Below are 23,345 nucleotides of genomic sequence, written 5' to 3'. Positions count from 1 at the left end.
GGATGAAGAAGTTTTGTTTCTTTGAGAAAAAAATCTGGATTTGGGAAGGCTAATTTTTAAAGTATATAATTAAATGTATGTATGTATGTATGTATGAGACAGTATGTATGTATGTATGAGACAGGATCTTTCCATATAGCCATGCCTGGTCTTGACTTCCCAGAAATTCCGCTGCCTCAGCCTCCTGAATGCTATGGTTATAGATTTGCCACCAGTCTGGCTTTCAAAAATTTGTATTATATTTCCTTCCATTCTGCGCTCTTGCTGTGTCCCTCAGTCGCTTGAAGGGAGGATAGAAGGACTTCTCTGTCATATTTCTAAGCTATTGTAGGCCTGAAGGAAATGCTCATTGTGTGCAAGAAGGAACTCATAAGTAAAGAGTATGTATGGAATCTACCAATGCTCATTTTATTTGTGCATGCACATATACATATACATATATATATATATATACAATACACATGCACACTCATGCACAAGCAGATACATGCATGAACATTATGCACACATACACATGCACACTCTCACACACACATACACCCACATGAACACACACATACAGATGCATATTCTCACACACCCAAACACACACACATGCTTGCATACACACACATGAACACACAAATACAGATGCCTATTCTCACACACACAAAAACACACACACATGCTTGCACACACACATACATGAACACACACATACAGATGCATATTCTCACACACAAACATGCACACACGCTTGCACACACACTTGCGTGCACGCACACACACACACACACACACACACACACACACATGCACATACCGAGATAGAGCAAAGGCACGATTTACTCTCTCCTCGAGTCCTGATGTGCCCAGCGCCTTCCAGGTCATCCAGAACTTGAATGCATCAGGCCTCCTGCTACACTGAATGGACTTGTCTCCGGTGTCATAGCTGACATCATAGAATTTATCCTGCTGGAACAGATACGTTGCTTTGGCAGAGTAGCACTTCTTAAGAAGATCCTTTAGAAAAGAAAGAAAGGAGAGAGGCTGAGCCCATTCGCTTTAAGCTCCATGTCAAATATGTGCAGAAACAAACCCTGCTTGACATTTTCCTACTGGCCCCCAGGCACACACCACTCTCTGGCTGCTGACAGTTAGATACAGCCTGTGTGCTTTAAGGTAGAAATCTAAAGTTCACCCAGGATCAGGCAATGCAAGACCCACCTTCCTAGTGACACCAAGTCCTTTGAGGAGCTAAGAGGACCAAAGGCTCCATATCTACAATATCAACAATATCAAGGCCTCAGTTTCTCAAAAGAAGTAAATTTTTAAGTCACTCAAAGCAACTCTACGAGAAAACAAAATCTTGATCGGTTTCACAGAACTTGAAATCTAAGCTTTTAGATCTCCTTCTTTTCAACAGATATCCACACTGAACAGCCAGATGTGACAATAACCCAGGAGGAGCTAATCCAGTGGAAGAATGAAACAAGATTGAAGCAGTAGTTCATCGTCCCAGAGCATCGGCACCAGTGGCTCATCGTCCTGAAGCCACCATTACTCTTTTGTTTGTTTCACCCTGATCTTATTTGGTCTGGTGACTTGACTCTGGTTCTCATCACTCGACTGTCTTCACCTGTTACTTAAATGGAAGCCATGCTTCCTGAGAAGGACTCCCTGAGAGTCCTTACGAGAGCCCCCACTTCCCTCTGTTGACCATTCTCCACTGATCATGTCCCCTGTGCAAGCTCTTGTCTGCACTTATCTCTGCTGTACATTATCCCTCTGTTTTTAGTATAGTATAGTATAGTATAGTATAGTATAGTATAGTATAGTATAGTATAGTGTAGTATAGTATTTACTGTGGATGATGGTGCTGTGTATGTGTGTGCTGGCTAATTTTTATGTCAACTTGACACAAGATAGAGCCATCTGAGAGGAGAGGGACCCTCAACTGAGAAAATGTCTCTATAAAGTAGTAAGCAAGCCTAAAGGGCATCTTCTTAACTAATAATTGATATGGGAAGTCCCAGTCCATTGTGGGTAGGGCTACCCCTGGATTGGTGGCCCTGGGTTCTATAAGAAAGGAGGGTGAGCAAGCCAGAGGTAGCAAGCCAGTAAGCAGCATGCCTTGTTGCCTCTGCAGCGGCTCTGGCTTTCAATGCTGGGCTGAGATGTGGGAAGCATAAGCAAAATAAACACTGTCATCCACAAGTCGCTTCTGGTCATAGTGCTTCATCGCAGCAACAGAAACCTTAGGTAAGACAATGTGCGCCTGTGCAGATGTATGGAGTGGCAAGGTTGGGTGCCCTTCCCTATCACTCTCCACCTTACTTCCTTGAAACAGGATCTCTCTCTGAACCTAGAGTTCTGTGGGGGACCACTAAGATGCTGCGGTTTTGCTCTCTGTATCTTCCTGCACACCTGGCTTTTTACAAGGGTTGGTAGGGATTTGAACTCATGTCCTTACAATGTGCAACAAGTGCTCTTACTCACTGAGCCATCTCCCCAGTTACTGCATTTTTAAAAACTTTCTGTTGCCTGGTTTCTGTGCCTTTTAATGCTACACAGATAGACGGACATGGCTTCCCACCTCTAACCTCTTATCTGAACCTTCTGCTGGTCAAATCTAGACAAGAGCCAATCTTCAAGGATGCCTAAGAAACATTTAATGCAAGAGTCGGGTCCTTTTGTCTGCAAAGGGCTCAGAATAGATTACACAATAGAGATAGGCAGGGAACGGAGCTCTGCTTTCACTTTGCCTCTCTGTCACAATGCTTAATCTAGCACATTTGATAACTGTAAGCGAAGTTGACATTTTCTAAAGTCAGACTATTTATTCAGACACTGAGTGTGATTATGGCATTTAAATTCAAATACCCTTGATCCTGTGTCTCTGAGATGGTGGAGTTCAAATGATGGCAGCTTGGGTTTGAGGCTTGCCTCTTCGTTCACATCCTGATGCTTAAACAGTGGACACCCAAGTACACTTGGAGAGAGTGCTTGGACCTGGGTACTTCAGGACCTCCTCAAAGCTCAGCCCAGCCCGTGGGTTGTATCCTCTCCTTGTCCAGATCACGAAAGAACCTTTGACGTCCACGAGAAGCATCCAATTTAGCTGTCTCTTTGCCAGCAGTCAGTGACCATACAGACTGCTTTATGTCAAAACTCTGCATCTCACGCACAGACTTTCTGTCTTATTACTCTTCAGCAACCAACATTTTAGCTTGATGAACAAACCTACCAACAATCCTCTCCCAGGCCACTGTTACTGACATGGAAACAATTTTTAAAAAATTGTTTAGCAATTGGACACCAGTAATCATCTTTATGGCGATTAATTCATTCTAAAATTGTATATATTTTTTGTCCATTTAGGCAGTGATGCCAGGGTCCTGGGCATGCAACCCCCAGGTGGTCGTAGGTACTGGAGCTGATATTTGATGATAGAATGTATGGAATAAAATTCAGGCTGCAGCAAAGAAGGCAAGGCTTTAACCTAAAACATCATCCAGCAAGAGCCAGATGTGGAGGAAAGCCGTGAGATTCAATGGTTATTACACCATGAACTAACTCTAGCTGTGGTTACCTCCACAAGATCAATCCAGCCAAATTTCTGATGAGGGAGGTGTTCTCCAAGCCTACAAACACCAAGTGGCTGCCCCTTGAGAGATGCTGGGGTAGGGAGAATAATAGGTCTTCCTTTTCCTCTGTACCATTGGTAGATTTTTTTCACCTTCCAGTAGATAGCCTTCCCCCACACACATCAGAGCAGTGCACACTGGACTTAGTGGGTTATCAGGAAAGTGGTGGATACTGGAGAGATGGCTCAGCAGTTAAGAGCACTGCATGCTCTTTCAGAGGACCCAAGTTCAGCACCTAGCATCTATGTTGTACAGTTCACAACTGCATGTAATTTCATCTCTAGGAGAGCCAAACCCTTCTACTGTCCTGTGCTACATACACATGCAGGACACACATACACATACACAAACACAAAGAGAAATGAAGTAGAAAGAGACATAAGGGAGTTTGTTGAAAGAGTTGGGAGAGAAACATGAAGTGGGGTAGACATGATTGTGTCCCATTGTATACACATATGAAATACTCAAGAATAAAAATAAATAATATTTTAAAAGTCAAAGGGTGGGGGAGCATGTGGGGGACTTTTGGGATAGCATTGGAAATGTAAATGAAATAAATACCCAATTAAAAAAATCTGGAAAGTAAAAATAAAAGATTAATTAAAAATTAAAAAATTTTAAAAAAAGAAAAGAAATAACCAGACCTCTTAATTGGCTCCATTTACTTATGTAGTAAACATTTCAGGGATGTTAACACACAGAGAAACTTGTGCCAGGCTCTGGAGATGTGGCAATGAAGCAGAGCACCACTGTCATTAGAAAGCTTCTCGTGGGACCAGAGGCAGAGAAGCAAACTACACCACAGGTGCTAGGACAGGAGGCAGAGAAGTGGGCCACAGAGTTCCGTGGCAAGGTCCCTTTCCTTAGAGACCTTAGAGATGCCACACAGGACTCTTCCATGGGAACGCATCAGCCCAGGGCTGAGAGAGAGGAAATGGAGAAGGGTGGGATTAGGTGTTAATTCTTAATGAACAGAGTTAATTAACGAGTTGAAGTTTAACTATTGAGATGGGTGGAAGGAAAAGGAAGAATGGTCAAGGATCTTAGATGCCACAGTCAGGAGGGTGTGTGAGGAGATCCTCTCAGGCTCCCACAGACAGTAAACGTTGTTTCAGATATGGAAAGATGAAGAGGGAATCGGGCAATGTGATTGCTTTTGATTCAGCTGTAGGTGTCAGCTCAGACAGAGTCACGGCTCTCTCATGTGCCCAACAGAGGTGAGGAATCTTATTCTGTGCTCTAAACAGGCATCTTGGGAAAGGCTCACGATCCAGTGTCCACCAGGGACACCCCTCAATCCCTGAGCAGAGCTGTACCCCACTTCTCCCAAGTGCACATTGGTGTGCCTGATCCCTCTCAGTGTTGGTCATTCACTCTTTCTTTGACTCTCTTATTTGCAAAGACAGCCACAGAGCAGGCTGTCAGCACCCTGATCCAGAGTGTGACAGTCCTCACTCACCTTTCCTGTGGAGTGACATACTTGCCCACCATAGAGTCAAAATAACACAAAATACAAAGGGCACTGACAGAATAGAATGAGGGTCGTACAGGAAATCTTAGCCTGGTAGCAGGGTTGCCTACGATCTTCCTCCAAAGAAAGCAGCAGATCTGACTGATTATCTATACCTGACCTTCTTAGTAATGTGGCTCTTTAGATGTCTCATCTTGGAAAGAGAGAGAATTGGCCTTCTCCAGAAAAGAGCCCCCAAATGTTATCTAGTTTCAGTCAGTCCTAAACACATACTTATACATGCAACACTAAATGGACTCTAAGAATGTATGTGTGTATGCCTGTGTGTGTATCTTTGTGTATGTGTGTGCCTCTGTGTGTGTCTCTCTGTACTTTGTGTGTGTCTCTGTGTGCTTTGTTTGTGTGTGTCTGTGTGTGTGCATGTCTGTGTGTGTCTGTCTGTGTGTTTCTGAGTATGTATGTCTGTGTGTCTTTGGGTGTAGCTGTGTGTGTGTGTGTGTGTGTGTGTGTGTGTGTGTGTGTGACAATAATGAAGAAAGAGATCATGAGTCTGAGTAGCAGTACAGGAACACAGAAGGGACTGGATGGGGAGAATAAAATTGACATGAATGCAATACTCAGAAATTCTCCAAAAAGATGACTTTTTATTAAGAATGGAGATTCAGTATGCTTTTAAGAGAAGTCAATAGAGGTATCTTATGAAATGACAGGAAAAAAAAGGAAGAGAGAGAAGGGAAAGGGAACAAAGAGATGAGAGAGAAAGGTAAATGGGTGGGAAGAAGGAAGGAAGAAAAGGAGGAAGGAAGGGAGGGAGGAAGAGAGGGAGGGAGGGAGGAAGGAAGGGAGGGAAAGAGGGAGGGAGGGATGGAGGGAGGAAGGAAGGAAGGAAGGAGGAAGGAAGGGAGGGAAAGACAAAGGGAGGGAGGGAGGGAAGGAGGGAGGGAGGGAGGAAGAGAGGGAGGGAGGGAGGGAGGAAGGAAGAAAGGAAGGAAGGAAGGAAGGAAGGAAGGAAGGAGGGAGGGAGGGAGGGAGGAAAGAGGGAGGGAGGAAGGAAGGAAAGAAGGGAGGGAAAGAGGGAGTGAGGGAGGAAGGAAGGAAGGAAGGAAGGAAGGAAGGAAGGAAGGAAAGAAGGAGGGAGGGAGGAAGGAAGGAAGGGAGGGAAAGAGGGAGGGAGGGAGGGAGAGAAGGAGGGAAGGGAGGGAGGGAAGGGAGGAAGGAAGGAAGGAAGGAAGGAAGGAAGGAAGGAAGGAAGGAAGGAAGGAAGGAAGGAAGGAAGGGAGGGAGGAAGGGTGCATCAAGGTTTCAGTACGGAAGCACAGGTCATTCAGAGGCCTTTGTTCACACTGAGCTGGGCAGACAGATTCTTAGGAAGCTGCTTTGGGTAACCAACATCAGCTCCTCACTTGGACCCACAAAGCAACTCTAGAAGCCGCCTGAAGCCTGGGCAGCTTTGCCATCATGGCTGTCTCTTTCTCTGGCTGAATGAAGAGAGATTAGTCATGATCCTAAACATTGGCTCTTGAGTCCTCTGGGAAGGAGAACCTCAGGGACAGGCATCCTTCACCCACCACCTAGGGGTAATTATCCATGACTACAAGGACACACTTTGGAGTGGAAATCTTCACCTATTGAGACACGCCCTGTCTTCCAAATCAACCAATAAGGACCTTGTCTGAGCTGGAAAGGCGGGACCACAGCTTGGCCAGTACTCTTCATGTATATGCCTCTTGCCGCCTGGGGCTTACTGATCAACCAGTCTTGCCAAGTGGGTAGAACCAGTGAAATGACTCTGTTTTTGCAAAATAATAAATAAATAAAACAAGGTGAACAGTAACAGGGGTAGACTCTGAAGATTGAACCCTGACCCCCATCCCCAAAATGAATGAATGAACACATGACTGCATACCCCACCCAAGTGCACCTTCGCACACAAACTCATACAGATAAGAAATGGGTCATAGAAACCATTTACCTCTAAGAAGTCACAGAGTTGTATTTTAGAGCAATCCCCCTGCCCCAGTTCTGTGAAATTTCTTTCCCTGGTGTCATGCGTATTAATGACTGATGCCTGGGTATGAACCTCACGCACCCTGTGGTTAAGATCTGGTCACTTATGAGCAGCCCCCCTCAACTCTTAAAGCAGCCAGGCCTCCTGTTCTGAGCCTTAGTTCACCCAGAGTCTGAACTTTGCTCGACGTTCACCTCTATCCCAGAGTCAGCATCCATTTCCCGTGAGTCCTTTGGTTAGACATCTTTCATTTTCCTTACACCGTTTCTTTGATCTGTCTATTTGGGAGGAGGGGCGTCTACTTAACTCATTCTTTTCTTTCTGCTAGTCTAAGATCCTTCATTGTGTTACAGTAAAAGTTAAAGTCTTCCAGAATGGAATCTAACTTGCAAAAGGCTCTTCTGGTTTCTCAGTGACTGAACTTTGTGAGAAGCCAGAGCTCTCCTCCTGAGGCACTTCAGTTGGATCATGTTTGGAAGAATCAGGGGAAATCAATGCATCTCTTTCCCACCCTTGTGAGGTATTTCTGGGCCATGGCTGCCATCTGTAAAACCCCTCTGGTTTTGTGTTCTCGAGGGCACACTCCCTTTGCCTGGAGGATGCTAGGCATCGACATTTGATGGTGTCGAGGGCGCTTGTACATGCATGTTGGAAGAGCTGGTGAACAGTCTGCCGTTCTGCTCTATGGGTTGTTACCCAGGTGGGTGAACTTGTCACCTCGCCTTCCCAACCTCTCCTTTCATACCTTCTTCCTGTTGTCACAGCTACTCAGAATGTACCTGTGCTGTCAGCCTTCTGAGACCTGGCTCAGGATTTGCCTGATTAAGCTGGTTGCAGCAAGGGTCCTGTATACATGCGTGAGGTGTCCGGCAGCATAGGACTTTACCCTCTTACTTTTGTTAATAAGTAAATCATCATTCATTTACTTCCTAGTGGTCTGAGAAGGAATGTTGTATGAGAGTTTAATTCATGATTCTATGAAAGAAAGAAAGGTTTAACATGCTGTCTGTGTCTTTCCCCTTCAGCCTTCAGGTTGATAGCCTCTTGAGAACCTGAGTTGCTTTTAGAAACTGCAAGTAGTTTCCCTTTTGCAGTATGCTCTGAACAAAACCATCCCTTCGGCTCTGGGCCCCAGGGCAGGAAAGATGCTTTGTGGATGTGGTGGGCTTAGCTCTGCAGGTCCCCCTGATTGTCCCCCTGATTGTCCTGTAGTCTATCCAATGCAGCCCCCATGGGATGCTCTTTCTCTTTTGACTGGCTGGGTCCTTTTATCTCAGGATCCTAGAGCAGCCTCACAGCAAAATGGCTCCCAGAAACAGCAGCCTTCAGGGCATAGGTTTCTTTGCCAGGAAAGGAGGAGGGGAGGGAAGGGGAGTACAGGGAGGGAGAACAGAGGAGAGGAGGAGAAGAGAAGAGAGGGGCAGGAGGAGAGAGGAAAGAAGAAGAAAGAAATGAGGGGAGAGTAAGGGAGGGAAGAAGGGGGGAGGAACAGTGATGGGAGTGGGGGAGAAGGGAAGGCACAGCTTCCAGACTTTCCTGTTAGAGGTCTGAGTGTTGCCAGCAGATGATCAGACATCCCAGGTGCTGAATCAGTCTGATGTCTGCAGAAAGCATCCACCATTAAAGACTGCCGGGTGCTTAGGAAGCCCACCCTACCCTTTCTTACAGGAAGTCGTGCTAAGTTTTCCCACAGGGCTTTTCAGAGTTTTGACAGAGCACAGGGTGAACTTCTACATTTTCTCCTGAAGCACAGTATTTCCCTTAAGCCCTCCTATCTAGGGGTTGGCATGAGCCGACTAGAGAATGAAGAGGCTGAGCTAGAAAGATATTTTTAAGAAATGCAATTTAATAATTTGAAACCATGACACTGCCTACAGGAGACAGGAAAGTTAGACTCCGTCTCTTGGAGGCTGTGTAAGTGCTTCTACAAATAGGGAGGCATTTGATAGTGCAGGGGTCACCCGGCTGTCCTGCTGCCACCTGACTAGCGTTTAAAAATAGCCCCATTGGGCTTCTCTCAGAGCAGAGGGATATTTTTCAGTTCCCCCTGAGTGTCTGTCTCTGATAATGACAATCTAAAATGGTGCTTTTTCAAGTTCTGACCATCTACCACAAGAAATTATTTTTAATTACAGAAGGACACAGTACCTGCCCTACAGACAAGTTAAACATATGGTTCATAGAATAATGCACTTTACTGTGCAGTGAATGCAGACTGGGGTTTTCTGTTCCATCCTATTTTCTTCCTTTCATGAAAAGAAAAATAAGACAAGCTGCTGTCTCTGGTAATTGACTCTATCACTCAAGGCCAATTGGTACAATGGGGCTTAGCCTCCAGCAACATTAAAATTCTCCATTCTGTATTTACAGATACCAGTAAATAAAATCTTATTCCATAGCAAAAAATTCTACAAAAAAATCATGTTATTGTTAATTGTTATTATTATCATTATTATTACTACTACTGCTAACCTCAGAAGGGGATCCCAGAATAAGCTGACTAGTAAAACCAAGCTAATCAGTTTGACTGTGAGATCGTGCCTCATTGATGATGTGAGAGAACGATTGAGGATAATTCCTGATATCATTCTTAAGTTTCTACGAGCACACACATGCATGTGAACTCACAAGCACGTGCTCACACACACAAGCACACATGCAAGCTCACACAAACATGCTCACGCATACCAGCACACACACACACATGCTCATACACAAAAGCACACACACACTCACAGACACAAGCACACACAGGCTCACACGCACGAGCACACATGGACATGTGTGCACAATGGAAAAATGAAAAAGTAAAATAAAATTAAATATCATCCTAAAACCTTCAATCAGCATGATGTCACGTTTGTGTTGAGTCTAGAGTCAGCTGACAGGCTGAGTCCTCATAAGAACATGAAACTAGGGTTATTACGTGGCTTTTTTTGTATTATTTGTGTTAACATATATGCATGCACACATACACGTGAAGAACAGCATCCTCAGACAGACAGAATATGGAGCTTGCTGGAATCTTCCTCAGGAGGAAGACAACTTCCAAGATACAAAAGGCACAGATCTACGGGTTGTACCTCAGAGGTGACACAAATAAAGCCAGTATTCAGATTTGCTGTTGTTGTGACTTGCCATGATGCGCAGAACAGTCTCCTGTGCTGAGCAGCTAGAAGTGTGTCAGAACAGACAGGACTAACTTCACCCAGTCAACTCTGCAGACAGGAACTCTGAGCCTCCCCAGTCCTGCTGGTTTCCATCCCTGACATTCTGTGATTCCCCCTGGCCTGTGCTGGCACAGCAGCTGAAGGACGGAAAAGGTTTAGTGGGCTCGTGGTTTGAAGAGACTCAGTCCATCACATCTGGGAAGGCATGGACATAGAAGCATTGGAACTCTGAGGACACTGCATCCATAGTTAGGGATCAGAGAGAGAGAGAGAGAGATACATGCAAGGGTTTAGCTAGCTTCTGCCTGTTTCCCCTTTTTGTATAGTCTGGGATTCCCACCCATGGTACTGCTCATACTCAAGCGTGGGGCAGGAGGGGCCTTCCTCCTCAGTTAAATCTCTCTGGAAATGACCTCACAGATATACACAGAGGTTTGCCTCCTTGGTGGTTCCAAATTCAGTCAAATTGACAATGAAATTTAACCATTACAGTCTGCCCTACACCTGTGCCTGGGACACAAGGAAGCTTATAACATGGTAGGATTTGGGGGTAAGAGAAGGAAAAGGGGGAGAAAAGCGAGAAGTCGGGTGAGATGAGAGAGGAGGTTGAAGGATGTGATGGAAAAATACAGTCAAGGTGGGGTAGTGGCTGCGTGTGAACGGCGCATGGAAGGAGCCCTGGAAGGGGAGCCGGTGCTCTGGTTTCTTGCTGCACGCGGTAACCCCAGCTCACAAGCTACCCATGCACAGCAGGAATGCCCTGCATTCATTTGGTGCTTTGAACCCCGGATATTAATGGCGTCACTGTCGGCTAGATCCTGCGGCTTCATCCTACCACGGTTTCACTGATGTGTAATTGAGGATAATGACAGTGTGCTGCAGCCCACCTCCTGGGAATGTTTTGATTATTTGTGGCATGTTTAAATGAATGCCTGGAAACAAAAACTTATTAACATCAGACATCTTTCTTCCATCTAGATGGATTAATTGCGTCTGTCTAAAATACGTGGACGGGCGCTTTGGGAGATGCTCTCTTTCAAATCGGACAGTGCTGACGGGAAACAAGTATGCTACTTGGCATCGATGCTGGAAGATTCCACACGGAGAGCAAGGTATCAAATGAAATCAGCTGGTGTCTCCAGCTTATCCGAATGCCGCTAACAAGGGCAGGGCTCTTCCTCACAGAGAATTTTACACTTTCCCCAGCAAGGCCTCTGGCCTACATTTCCTGGACGCCGAGCATCCTCTGGAGGTCTGGCCTCTGAGGCCTGCAGGAGAGGCAAGAGATTGATTTTATGAAAGTGAAAAATTCGAGGTAGGAAGGCAATTTCTGAAATGCGATTTTCTTGTTCTTCCCTGGAAACTGTTGGTATCAGTGTAGCCATGAGAGTTCTTGCTTAGAACTGGCCTGGGAAATCACTGTAAAATGAACCCTGGAGGCTGGAGATGTGGGTTTGAACCCCTGTCCCACATTAACCACCAGGTACAGTGGTGCTCTAAATAGATTTATAGTGGTGCTGTAAATCCAGTACCTGTGAAATGGGGGCAGGAGGATCTCAAATTCAAGATCTTCCTCACCTATCTGGGCATTCCAGGCCAGCCTGGGCTATAACAGACCCTGCCAACAAACAAACAAACAAATAAAATTAAGCAGAGACTTTATAGTAAAATCTGGCTAGAGTCAAAACTGTCAAGTAGAAAACAGAAAGCATTTTCTTTCCATAGTCTTAGGATAAAATACAAGAATGTGCTGAAGGGACCTTTGAGTGGACATTTGTTCACACAGAAAAAAATATGAGTGTTCACGTAGTTCACATAGGACTCACCCCTGGACTCGGGCTGAGCACATAGCATTCACACTCCCTGTAGGCCCAGTAATGTGCAGCCTACTCAGGTCTCACATAAGGGTAGAGCTGTTTTTTCAAAACCCAGCACCTCCACCTGTGGTTGGTTCTGAAAGACCCAATGACCTATTCAGGTCTGGCAGGTCCTGGCTGCCCAAGCATAGACTTTTCTGGGCTCCCAGATGTACAGGCTGAGCCCAGCTGAGAAATTTTTTAATCCCAGAACTTCCTGGCTCAAACTGAAATGCAAGTGATCAGGCAAAGCTCTCTCCTCAGTTCAGTGAGGGGAGAGAAGCAGGTGCTGCCAGCACAGGCTACTCAAGGCCTCTTTGGTTCTTGTCACAAAGATGACAACATGGCAGGCAGCCATGCACCATATTCAAATAAATGCTCTTGGCTATCCACTAGACAGAGGTAACTCAAGGGCCAGGATTTTTTTAGGGTTCCTGTCAAAAAAGCTAAACACCAACATGAAATCAAACTCAATTGTTTTTAACGAATAAAAGAGGGTGTGGCTCAGCTGTAGAGCAGTTGATGTGCCTGTTCAAAGCCCTTGGGTCCAAGTGAAATACTGTAAAAAGAAATGAGCGGGGAGAGAGAGATAGGGAGGGGGAGTTGGGGAAATGGAGAAGGGGAGGAGAGGGCACATGGCTCATTGGATTAAGTCACTTCCCTCTGAGCACGATGACATAAGTTCAACCCTTGGAACCTTCATGGTAGAAGGAGGGAACTTACCACTTTACGTTGTACTTTGACCTCTACACACACACAGACACACAGTAATGCCACCCAACATACAAATAAATATAATGAGAATTTGCTTAAAAAAGAAATTGTCCTTCACATTCATTAAGGGAAGTTCTGACTCTTTCCCACACAGTGACTGTGCTGCGTCTAAGAAAGGTCCTCAAATTCTGACGATAAAAATCATGGTTTGGTTCCCTCTTTGGGTTGAGAGATACCACATAATTTCCTTAGGGAGTGAATTTGATGGCTTAGAACCAAATGGGAACATCATTTCTAATTTCCATTGATCTCGCTGCACTCCAAGAAGAAATACACTTATTGTCTAATGAAACTAAGTCTGGTTTTGCTTTCTGCTTTCTGCTGAAGTTGTATTTTGCCATTTGTAATGGTCCTGTGAAGAAATAGTGTGGTTGAAAGGGCTTTGAGTCTCAGACTGGAAGCTTATTACTGACAAAGAGCAAGGGGGGGTAGAGATGGAGGGGAGGTGGAAAAGAGGGAAAGGAGGAGGAGGAAGAGGAGGAAGAGGAAGAGGGGAAGGAAGAGGAGGGGAGAAGACAATCGGGAGAAATAAGAAAGGGGGCACAGAGTGTTCTCATGGGTTTCAAGCCAGAGGACCAGGTGGCTCCTAGGACCCTCTGGCCCAACTGCTCTCGAGTTATGAGACTTACCATTTTTAAACCAAATAACAGAACCCTTGTCTACAAACTCAAAGTGTCCTGAAAGGGACAAGAGACAGAGTGTTTAGAACACCATGCCACCAGTCCTAGGGCACCCTAGCTGCCTGTAGAACTTCTGTACAATCTGGAGGAGGAAAGGCCTGCTGAGGTGAGACTACAGGCAAAGGCCTGAGGAGTCAGCTGAGGTCAGAGGAATCCGAGAGTGGCCATGTGCAGCCAAGAGAACATTGGACATGGCAGAGTCAGTAGAGACATTGGCTGACATTTTCTACTTCCGCACATTGTTGCTCTCAGATCCACAGTGTAGGCTGGGAAATAAGGTTGGTTTATTATTTGGAATCTCCCTGCCATCTCCATTTGGGAACACATAGGCTGTGGGATTCAATGGCTGGCTGAGGAGGGAGCCTAACTCTGTTGCTTGCTTATCTCAGGTAGGGTCTATGGAGCTGCAGCTGCCTTTGAACGCCATGGGATCAAGGATGACACTGAATGTCTGACCCTTCTGCCTTGACCTTCTGAGATCAAGATTAAAGGTGTGCCAGACCATAACCGCTGTACGGGCTTCCCACCTGCCGGGCAGGCATGTGCCAATGGAGCTCTTCCCAGGCTCACTGGTCAGGTTTGGGATCTCAGTCTCATTGCTTCCTTGAGCCATGTTATGTGAGAGGAAACACGGGACTCGGGCAAAGAACAATGTCTGGTTCTCAGTTTGCCTGTGAGAAAGGAAGCAGACTGTGCACAGCGTGTCCAGAGCCTTCCACGTGTGACGCACACTGTACCGCCATCTTCCAGCAGAGCAAACTCACAGTCTTCAGTGCCAGATCCGAGGTCTAAGTCATTGATGGCATCACTCTCTAAGAGGTCCCATGATTTTTGCGTCCTGTACTTGTCTGAAATCAAGGAACTTCTGTCTCAGCACCACGGACGATCTACTTTCCTACCCCAGCTCTATTTCCGACACCAACACACTCCTCATGCCCGCTGATGCCCCAGACCTCCTCTGGGAAGACAAGGTGAGCTGACAGTAACCAGACACCATAACCAGACCCCAGTGATCTCTAAACACCACCCCTGAGCCTTGTGAGCCTGCTGGTGGAGAGCTTGTTCTATGACCTCATTTGCCCTGCCACCCATTTCTGGCCATTATTACTCTAAATAATTATGATAAAAGCTCTGAATTCTAGGTGGCACAGACCCGAGTGCCTGAAGCTATAGCAGGGCTGAGATAAAGAAACTTTGTCCCTACAGAAAAACTCACTCCCAGGAGTTCACACGAAAGCATCACCACGGCGTGCAGCCAGTGTCAAACTAATACGCAGTTAAGACTGTCTCCATGAAACCAACTCTCCACAAGCCATGGCTGTCTCATCCCCTCCAGGGCCATTGTTTTTACCCCAAAGAGACATTTAAAGACTCCCCCTCCTGAGGTTTTCCTCTTAGGTTTCAATCAAACCCTTAAGTGAGGGGAGCCCTGTGGCTTTTGTAAATTGGGAAACCAAACCCACGAGAGCTTCCAACCCTTCGCCCCCGAAGCTGCTACCACACTGCGGAAGGCAGTCTTTCTCTTACTGCAAATAGATTCCTGTCCTCTGTGGCTGTGAAAGCAGCTACCAACTTCATGGAATCTTGCAGTATATCTAGTAAGCTGGCCACCATGGCACAAGGGTGCTGGCAGAATTCTAACTGATCACACCAGAATGTCTGTGACTAGATGTTGGTGGCACAGTCCACATACGCTGCTGTCTGAGACTGGCCATGAAGCAGAGGAGTAACATGCCGAGATACCATCAGCATACAGCAGAGACATGTGCTGCCTCCTGACAGTGGAATAAAAAGCTCTGGGAAGAGATAGCCTTCAGACGGAGATGCCCCAAACTGACAGCTGCTGTGTGAAGAGTGATGGGGAAGAGGTAGCCATTTCCCTCCTTTCTCTCTGCTTCTGGGTCAGGTTTAAAAGCCCCAGCTCATCAGCGAGCTGATTTCAGGATGGTTTTCTAACCAGGGTTCTCTGCTCAGATCCAAATGACCCCCTGATGTCTCTTCTTATCCATAGAAGTAGAGAGGGGACTTCTCCCCTGGCTCCTTCTCTGCTCGAGAGGCCAGAGAAGATTGGGAATTTGGAACTAACCCTGAGGTCACAGTTAATAGTGTCTGAAACCGTGCTCTGAAGCCCAGTGGGGAAATGAGCAACAGAAAGGAGTCTTTGAATAAGGAATGACCAAAAAAGTTACTCAAAATCATATGCACCAGGGGCCCAAGGGGTTTCTGGTGGTACTAACCCATGTCCCATCTCAGGACAGCGTGACTTCACAGAAACCTTCTCTTTCTCTGTCTCTCTGCCTCTGTCTGTCTGTCTGTCTGTCTGTCTGTCTCTGTCTCTCTCTCTCTGTGTGTGTGTGTGTGGTGCATGCACATGCTACAACATTCATGTTGAGGTTGGTATTCATGGGAGTCAATACTCTCCTTCTATCCTGTGAAAGGATTGAACACCTCTCTTTTAAATCCCCATTGTACAAGTTGTCAGACTTGGCAGTAGGTGCCATCTCACCAGCTAAAAATATTTGGTTTTTATACCTAGTTTGTATACCTAGGTACTGGGACCTAGGTACTGGGACCAAGTAGAAATCTCTCAGGTGATAAAGGACTAGAGGTAGGACAGGTTTAATGAGATGGGATGTAACTCCCACTATGTGCTCACGCAGGTACACTTATGTATAATTATGCGTATGAATTATTTGTGATTTGCTTAGAGTAAAATTGCACGTACTATTTACTTGAACTCAAACTTCTAAGTAAAAACGACATTCATGTTAGGGCTGGTTGTGCGTATGAGTACAGTACCCTCTGAGGCCAGAAGAGGGCTCGAGGGCTCCCGGGCTCCCAGAACTGGGGTTACAGGTGGTTTTGAGCTGCCACATGACCGCTGGGAATGTAGCACATGTCCTCTGTGAAGACCTGCCAATTTTTTAAATCACTGAGCCATTCCTCCAGCTCCCGAACTCACACTTAACTGAGTGGGTTATATTTTTACTTGTTATATGTGACACTCAGGGGTGAACTTGGTTTCTGCAGTGTGTTACAGGTGCCCTGGGCTAACACCTGCTCCATCCCAGGCTCCAGGCAAATTGCTCTTCCCACTTCCCTGACTGCAGGACCTCCAGTTGTGCTTTTTGCTTTCCACCGCTATCTCACATCTCCTTTGTCACTAGGAATTTTGCAAGGCCTACCCACCAGATACTCTGAAGTATTCAAGAAAAGCAGGCAGGATACCTCAGGAACTCTTGTACATGAACAGATCCCTGGCATTGCTGCTACGTGCAAAATGACATTCGAGGGGTGTGTGTGTGTGTGGAGGCAGGGGCTGCCCACCACTCTAAACGTCACCCCCAACTGGATTTGCTGTGCATTTACACACACTAGAAGGTTCTACTCCCTGTCTGTTCCTCTGAGTTGGTGCAATCTTGTCCAAAAGCTGATTCCCCGGCCCACCCCCACCCCATGAGGACGGAGCATCATCTATTTGAGAAAGGGGGAAGGAATATAAGTAGATTTTCAATGATGAGCCCTTCTCCCAAGAGTGACTCCAGAGTTGAGCTCTCTCCAGAGTCCAGCTCACGCTGTACATATTCTCGGGGATGGGGGGGGGCGGTGTTCAGCTTCCCCTGCAGTGTGGTTGACCTACTAGGGGCCACACCCCTAAAGACAACAGAGTCTTTCTCCTCCTGCAGCCACTTACTGTGTCAGGACCTCCTCCGCTAGGGCTGGGACTTTGTGACTCCATCCTCCTCCGCACTGGAACTTCATGTGAGTCAGAAATGGTCACTTTTTTAATTCAGAGGTAGGTAACAAACACATTTCTCTCTGAAAGTTCCTCAACAAGGGAGTTTGGGGATTCATTTTCCTAGGTTTTCTACCGGGTGGGCATCCTGGTGCCATAGTGATTCCCTTAACATACGTACGCATTTTCAAACTGAAACTCAAAATACAAGCCAGCTGCCCTTGGGACTCATCAGATCTCACTCTACTCCCCAGCATGGCATCTTCCGTCTGATCCACGTGGGCTGGACACCCAGATGGGCGTGTCCGTCAGCCTGCGTCAGAGTTGTTTCTTTTTGCAGTAGACAGACACTTGAGCAGAGAGCCACATCTGGTCCAGATGCAGAGAACAAGAGGCTGGAATGATCAATCTGACGGGAATATCTAGGCCACGACCCTCCTCCCACCCTCAGGGATCACCGTGAAAGAGACGGCAGAAAGGCTGTTGGAGCCAAAAGTGGTAGAATTTTCCAGACACAACAGAGCAGTTACTCACATGACCTCACTGTGGCCAGGACAGTGCACACAAGATGTATGCAAGTTTGAGCCAAGCAAGTTCCATCATGGAGTAGAGATGCAGGAGAACATGAAGTCCAACCCAAACAGATGAGCCGTGGGCAATTCATGGTGGCTGGGAGAGAGTCAGTTTTCTCTGAGGGTGTGGCCCCTCATAGGTCAATCATGCTCCAGTGGAAACCACAAACCCAAGAATATATAGACAGTGTAAATTGGGCTCTGTGGGCTTAAAAAAATGACGATACAAATTTGGCTGGATAGGGAAGCAGCGTGGATTTGGAAGAATTGAGGGGGTGAATATGATCCACATACATTGTATTAAATTCTCAGAAAGTTAATGAAAAAATGCAGTCTAACCAAGGAAACACACACACACTCATTCGTGCAGGCTCATGGATAGCAAGAATCAAACATAAAATAGACAGAGGCAAAGTTCTAAATACATAAATCCACTGATACATTTAAATAATAGCTCATTGCAACAAAACGGGGTTAATCTGTAACAAGGAAAATCTATAAGCACATCTTTAACTGCTTAGGAAGTAAAATGATAGAAATCAGCTTATAGGCTATAATAAAATGGAATATGGTAAAAATCCAATATGTATTCCCGATTGTTTCTCAAGAGAATTGGTGAGAAATGTATATCTCAAGGCAACCCAGAGTTACGCAGAGGAGTATGCCTTCCAGGTAGAATAACTGAAGTCGTAGGGTGCTTTATGGCTGTAACCAATGCCGTCCTTGGAGGTTAGAACCAGCACAGATTTATAAGTTACTCTGACGTGATTATCTTCTCAGGAAAAGAAAGGATTACTTTAACACCTCCATGAACTAGTAAAAAATAAAAAAATCAGGCCAAGAACTGAAACACAAACATCTCTCTAAATGTTTGCTCTGTATCAGCATTACAATTAGAAGGTGAACCAAACACCAAGATTCTGACATTGAACATTTCAACGGGTCTAACAACCTGAAGTTATCGTAGCAAACGCATTCCGATTTCCAGACGCCCCAAATATGGAAACCCTTCAGAATTGAAACTTTTAAGGGTAAAATCATGTGTAACATCTAAATTTGTTTGTCTTTTAAATCTCTCTTTTTACCTTTATCTTTAGCTGTGTGTGTGTGTGTGTGTGTGTGTATGTGTGTGTGTGTCTGTCTGTCTGGTTATGAACACATGAGTGCAGTTTCACATTGAGGTCAGAAGAGAGCGCCACATGTGGGTGCTGGGAACAGAATTCTGGTCCTCAACGAAAGCAGGAAGCATTCTTAAATGCTGAGCCATTTTTCTAGTCTGAACTTTATCTTATTTTAATAATACAAAAATGGGGGTGTCAGATATCATTGTGCTGGGCACAGTTGTTATTCAGTGAAGGGATGTGATGGGCTCCAGGGGCTTCATTTCTTTATTATTTATGCTTGAAATATTCTATATACAGCAGGTAAAGTTTCATAGTGTATAAAAAAAAGGAAAGATAACTCGTCACTCGTGGCTTGTGTTCTGTCCCCAGAACCTGCCTAGAAATTTTGCCTTCAGTACCACTGTTCTTATGACTTTCACATATGCTGTCCCTTCAGACTAGAGTTAAATGATAGTGACATACAAACGAAGGCAGGAGGATCAGAAGTCCAAGGTTATCCTTGAGCCATGTAAAAACCTATAGTGACTACAGGTGCTCACTCAGAAGTGAGCATCTTCAGTCTCAGCACACCTACAGGGAGATACGGAAACAGGAGATGGAGACAGCCTAGAAGCTCTCAGACCAGCTAACTCGAACCATGCCAAGCATCAGAACCAACAGGGAAGGCGGCCAAGAATCAACAGGGAAGGTGAGAACCAACTTTTCAAAAGTTATTCTCTCACCTTTACACACGCTACAACACACAAGTGTATTCCACCTCCCTTGTGAGCACAGGTCACTCACTCACTGCCTTGCTGTCCCGTGTGTGTGTGTGTGTGTGTGTGTGTATGTATTTGTGAACCCACACAAATAAATATTTAAAATTTTGTGCACACACAAAGACACAAATAAATATTTAAAATGTTCAATACAAAGTTTGTAAAATTAAACGTTTCCGCAAAGCTATTAGGAAGCATAAACAGACAAATGCTTGGCAACCATAACCTTTAAATATGGCAACTGGCTCCAGTGCTTCCCAGGATAAACTTTGAGAGCATCGTAATCACAGCAACCTGGACCCTGGGAGACACTCAGTACTGTTCAATGTGCTGGAAAGAGCACTCTGGCCGCAGAGTTTCTGGTTGGATCCTTGCCTCGCCCTAGGTTTTGTTCCATGGCCCTTTCCCAGCATTTTCTACTTCTCTGGTTTATGTACTGTTCGATTTCTGAAATTCTGGATGTGGACAGTGGTTAGACTTCATTGTTCATTCCTCATTGAGCTGGAGGGAGGGTGCTACACAACGCTGGCTCTCAGCTAGTGTCTCTAAGGAGAAGCTTGTACGAGGCAAGCCTGGTCACACTTGACATTTTTCCTCTGCTGATGTGAAGTTTGGATGCTAGGAAAGGTGACAGAAACTCAAGGAATTAGGGACAGAAGAGAGGATGAGATTTCCAGAGAATGGTACCCTCTGCCAGCAGGCTTGGCACTCGACTCCAGTGAAACCACTGACGACTCCAGAAGTCACAGTCGGAGATATGTGCAGATGAGGATAGTGTGGTCAGCCTTACTATAAAGACTTTTAAGACACACGTGGGGTTTTTACACAGTGCACAATTACAGAGCTTGTTGAATCAGCTGTTTCTATGATAGTTATGGAAATTATTGAGGATGGGAGATTAGTTCTGGGATTCAAGAGTTGGCTCCGTGGGCAATGTGCTTCCTGTACAATCACACAAACTTGAGTTCAGATCCCCCAGCGGCCACATCAGAGCTGAGCATAGTGGAGTGTACCTGGAACCCCAGGACTGGCTGGACAGCAAGATGGGTGGATCTCATGATTCACCGAGATACAGCTGAAGTGGTGAGCGTCAGGTGTAGTAAAAGACACCTCAGAAAATGAGGCAGACAGTGATAGAGGAAGACACCTTCAAATGACCTCTGGCCTCTACAGGAGTACAGTGCATGTGTGTGTGCGCGCGCGCATACATACTCACCTATTGTCACCAACACACACATTGGTTTTAAAAAAGAAACTATCTAAGCCTGGTTAGACTCTATTTAAGGAGTATAGAAAATAAGAAAATGGTTCTGGAAGCAAGTAATTCACACATGTGTACCATACACATGTATGTATTTAATATGTGTCTATCGTGCATGCACTAACATGTGTACTAACACATATATACTAATATATTAACACAAATGCATTAGGAAAACTATGGTTTGCTCTTTAAATTAAAGTCTCATGTACCACAAACTGGCCTTGAACTCATAATTTCCCAGCCTCTGGCTCCTGAGTGATGGAGTGACAAGCCTGGACTCCCAGGCTTGGTTGATCTAATGTTGGCTATTGGCCACATGAGTTCTATGATCTTCTCTGTATGTGGCTCTCTATACTAGCATGACTGTGTGTGTGTGTGTGTGTGTGTGTGTGTGTGTGTGTTTTACTTATAGAAAGAAAATATCAAGAACCGGCCATATCAAAGTCACTTGTAGGTGCATAGAATGAACCAGTGGGTAAGAAAACTTGCTGTCTGTAAGATTATGGTCCTGAGTTTGAATGTTCAGTGTCCATGTAAAAAGTCTCACATGGCTAAGCATGCCTGCAACTCCAGCACTGGATTGAAGAGACCGATGGATCCAAAGATCTAAGAGGCTGCCAGTCTTATCCAAATGGCAAGCTTTTTTGTTCAGTAAGATGCCCTGTCACAAAGTAATGATGTGGAGAATAATAGAGGAAGGCAGCTGCCCAGTGCCCTGCTCTGGACTCTACGTGCATCCACAAGTGCATCTGTCTATAACTCACATGTATGCACCCCCACACACACACAAAACCATTCTTGATGCAACTAAGTTTTCCGACCATCCCCTAGCGACATTCACCCTCCTGATCCACACTGTCTTAGTACCTATTTCTCATTACATTGCTAAAAGCAAACATATCTTAGATATTTGCTTAAAGTCTGTCCTGATAGCATTTGAGTTTGCTCAGGGAATAGATTAGGCCTTATTTGGATACACAGTAGGAATCATAATTATAAAGATTGAACAGAAGGGATTAGAGTAATTGATGCCTCCAATGCCAGATACCCCTGATGTCAGATGCCCCTAGTACCAGATGCCCCCCAATGGCTATATCGAACCAAAGCTGAAGATTACAAGTCAAAATCTTGCTGCCCATCAATCAGTTCATCAGAAATCTTCTTACAGAACACAATCTGAAAAGCTGAAGCGAAGCATAAACTCCACACTCATAGTTACGTCTCTGACCCATCTGGGGCAGGGACCCACCGATGGATGATACAAAGATGGGATTGTATGCGAGGAAGAGATTTGTTATAGTTCTATCCTAAGACCTGGGCAGACTCGGGGAGGTTCCCAAGATGAGAGTCAGAATGAGGGGATAAGGGAGCTCTGTGGCCACCATGAGCCTGATATGACTGTCACTTCTCATTGTAGACACCAATAGGCTAAGGAAATAATTCATGGGGTTCAATGTCACCATGGCCAGAAAAAAATATTGTCTTTTTTCTCCAGTTCTCTAAGGTCCCTACCCTTAAATAGATAAACATGCCATGTCCTAGATATTTAGAAAGTCTTTGAGCTCTGACCTTTGAATTATGACCTCCCCTGAGACCAAGAAGAATGTAAATATAATCCTCCATGAAGGAAGTTGCTTTATCTTGGGCCATAAAGGTAAAAAATTAAATATGTGACCATTGTGAAGAAAAAGGCATTCTACAGATGAGCTGTTGGTATCTCTCTCTCTCTCTCTCTCTCTCTCTCTCTCTCTCTCTCTCTCTCTCACACACACACACACACACACACACACACACACACACACGGGTCAGGGGTGGGGAAGGCAATAAGAATAGCCCAGAGGTTGAAGTTAGCAAAGACAAGCTGGAAGTCTGTGTACGGTGTTCAGTGAGATCAGTGTTCACCTTTAAATTTTCAAAAGAAACCTAGGAAGATTATATAGGTAAAAAAGACATCAATGAGAAGTTTAAAAACATGAGAGACATAAAATAAGGATGCAGGGGCCAACATTGTCAGGACTGTCCTGACTAGAAGAGCACATGCCTGAACTTCAAGGAAGGTCAGAAGAAGCCATCCACAGCAGAGCCTGGAAGGACGAAGGTGGGTTACAGAGATGGTTCAGTCAGCCAAGTGCTTCCTCAGAACCCATGGAAAAATGCTAGACATGGTTTGTACCAGCTCTGGGTAGGTAGAGACTAGATCCCTGTGGTCCCTGGGCATCCAGCCTGGCCTAACTGGCAAGTTCCAGGCCAGGGAGAAACCTTGTCTCAATAAACAATGTGAACAACACGTGAGGAGAGATAGTCAA

General features: G+C 45.4%; 1 protein-coding gene across 3 annotated transcripts in view; it reads right to left on the bottom strand.

Moving 5' to 3' along the window:
* The window catches only part of Gadl1 (GAD like acidic amino acid decarboxylase 1), a 168,618-nt gene that overhangs the window by 67,839 nt on the left and 77,434 nt on the right, over positions 1–23,345 (bottom strand). For all 3 annotated transcript variants that reach the window (XM_029481848.2, XM_085828150.1, XM_085828151.1), the window contains one exon: positions 803–1,002. In XM_029481848.2, the coding sequence (XP_029337708.2) occupies positions 803–1,002 (200 nt within the window). The remainder of the gene's footprint in view (positions 1–802; positions 1,003–23,345) is intronic.

The sequence above is a fragment of the Mus caroli genome, unplaced genomic scaffold, assembly GCF_978045245.1.
Source record: "Mus caroli unplaced genomic scaffold, Mus_caroli_1 scaffold_11, whole genome shotgun sequence".
NCBI lineage: Eukaryota > Metazoa > Chordata > Mammalia > Rodentia > Muridae > Mus > Mus caroli.
Note: the sequence above shows the minus strand (reverse complement) of the source record. Positions and strands in the feature narration are given on the sequence as shown.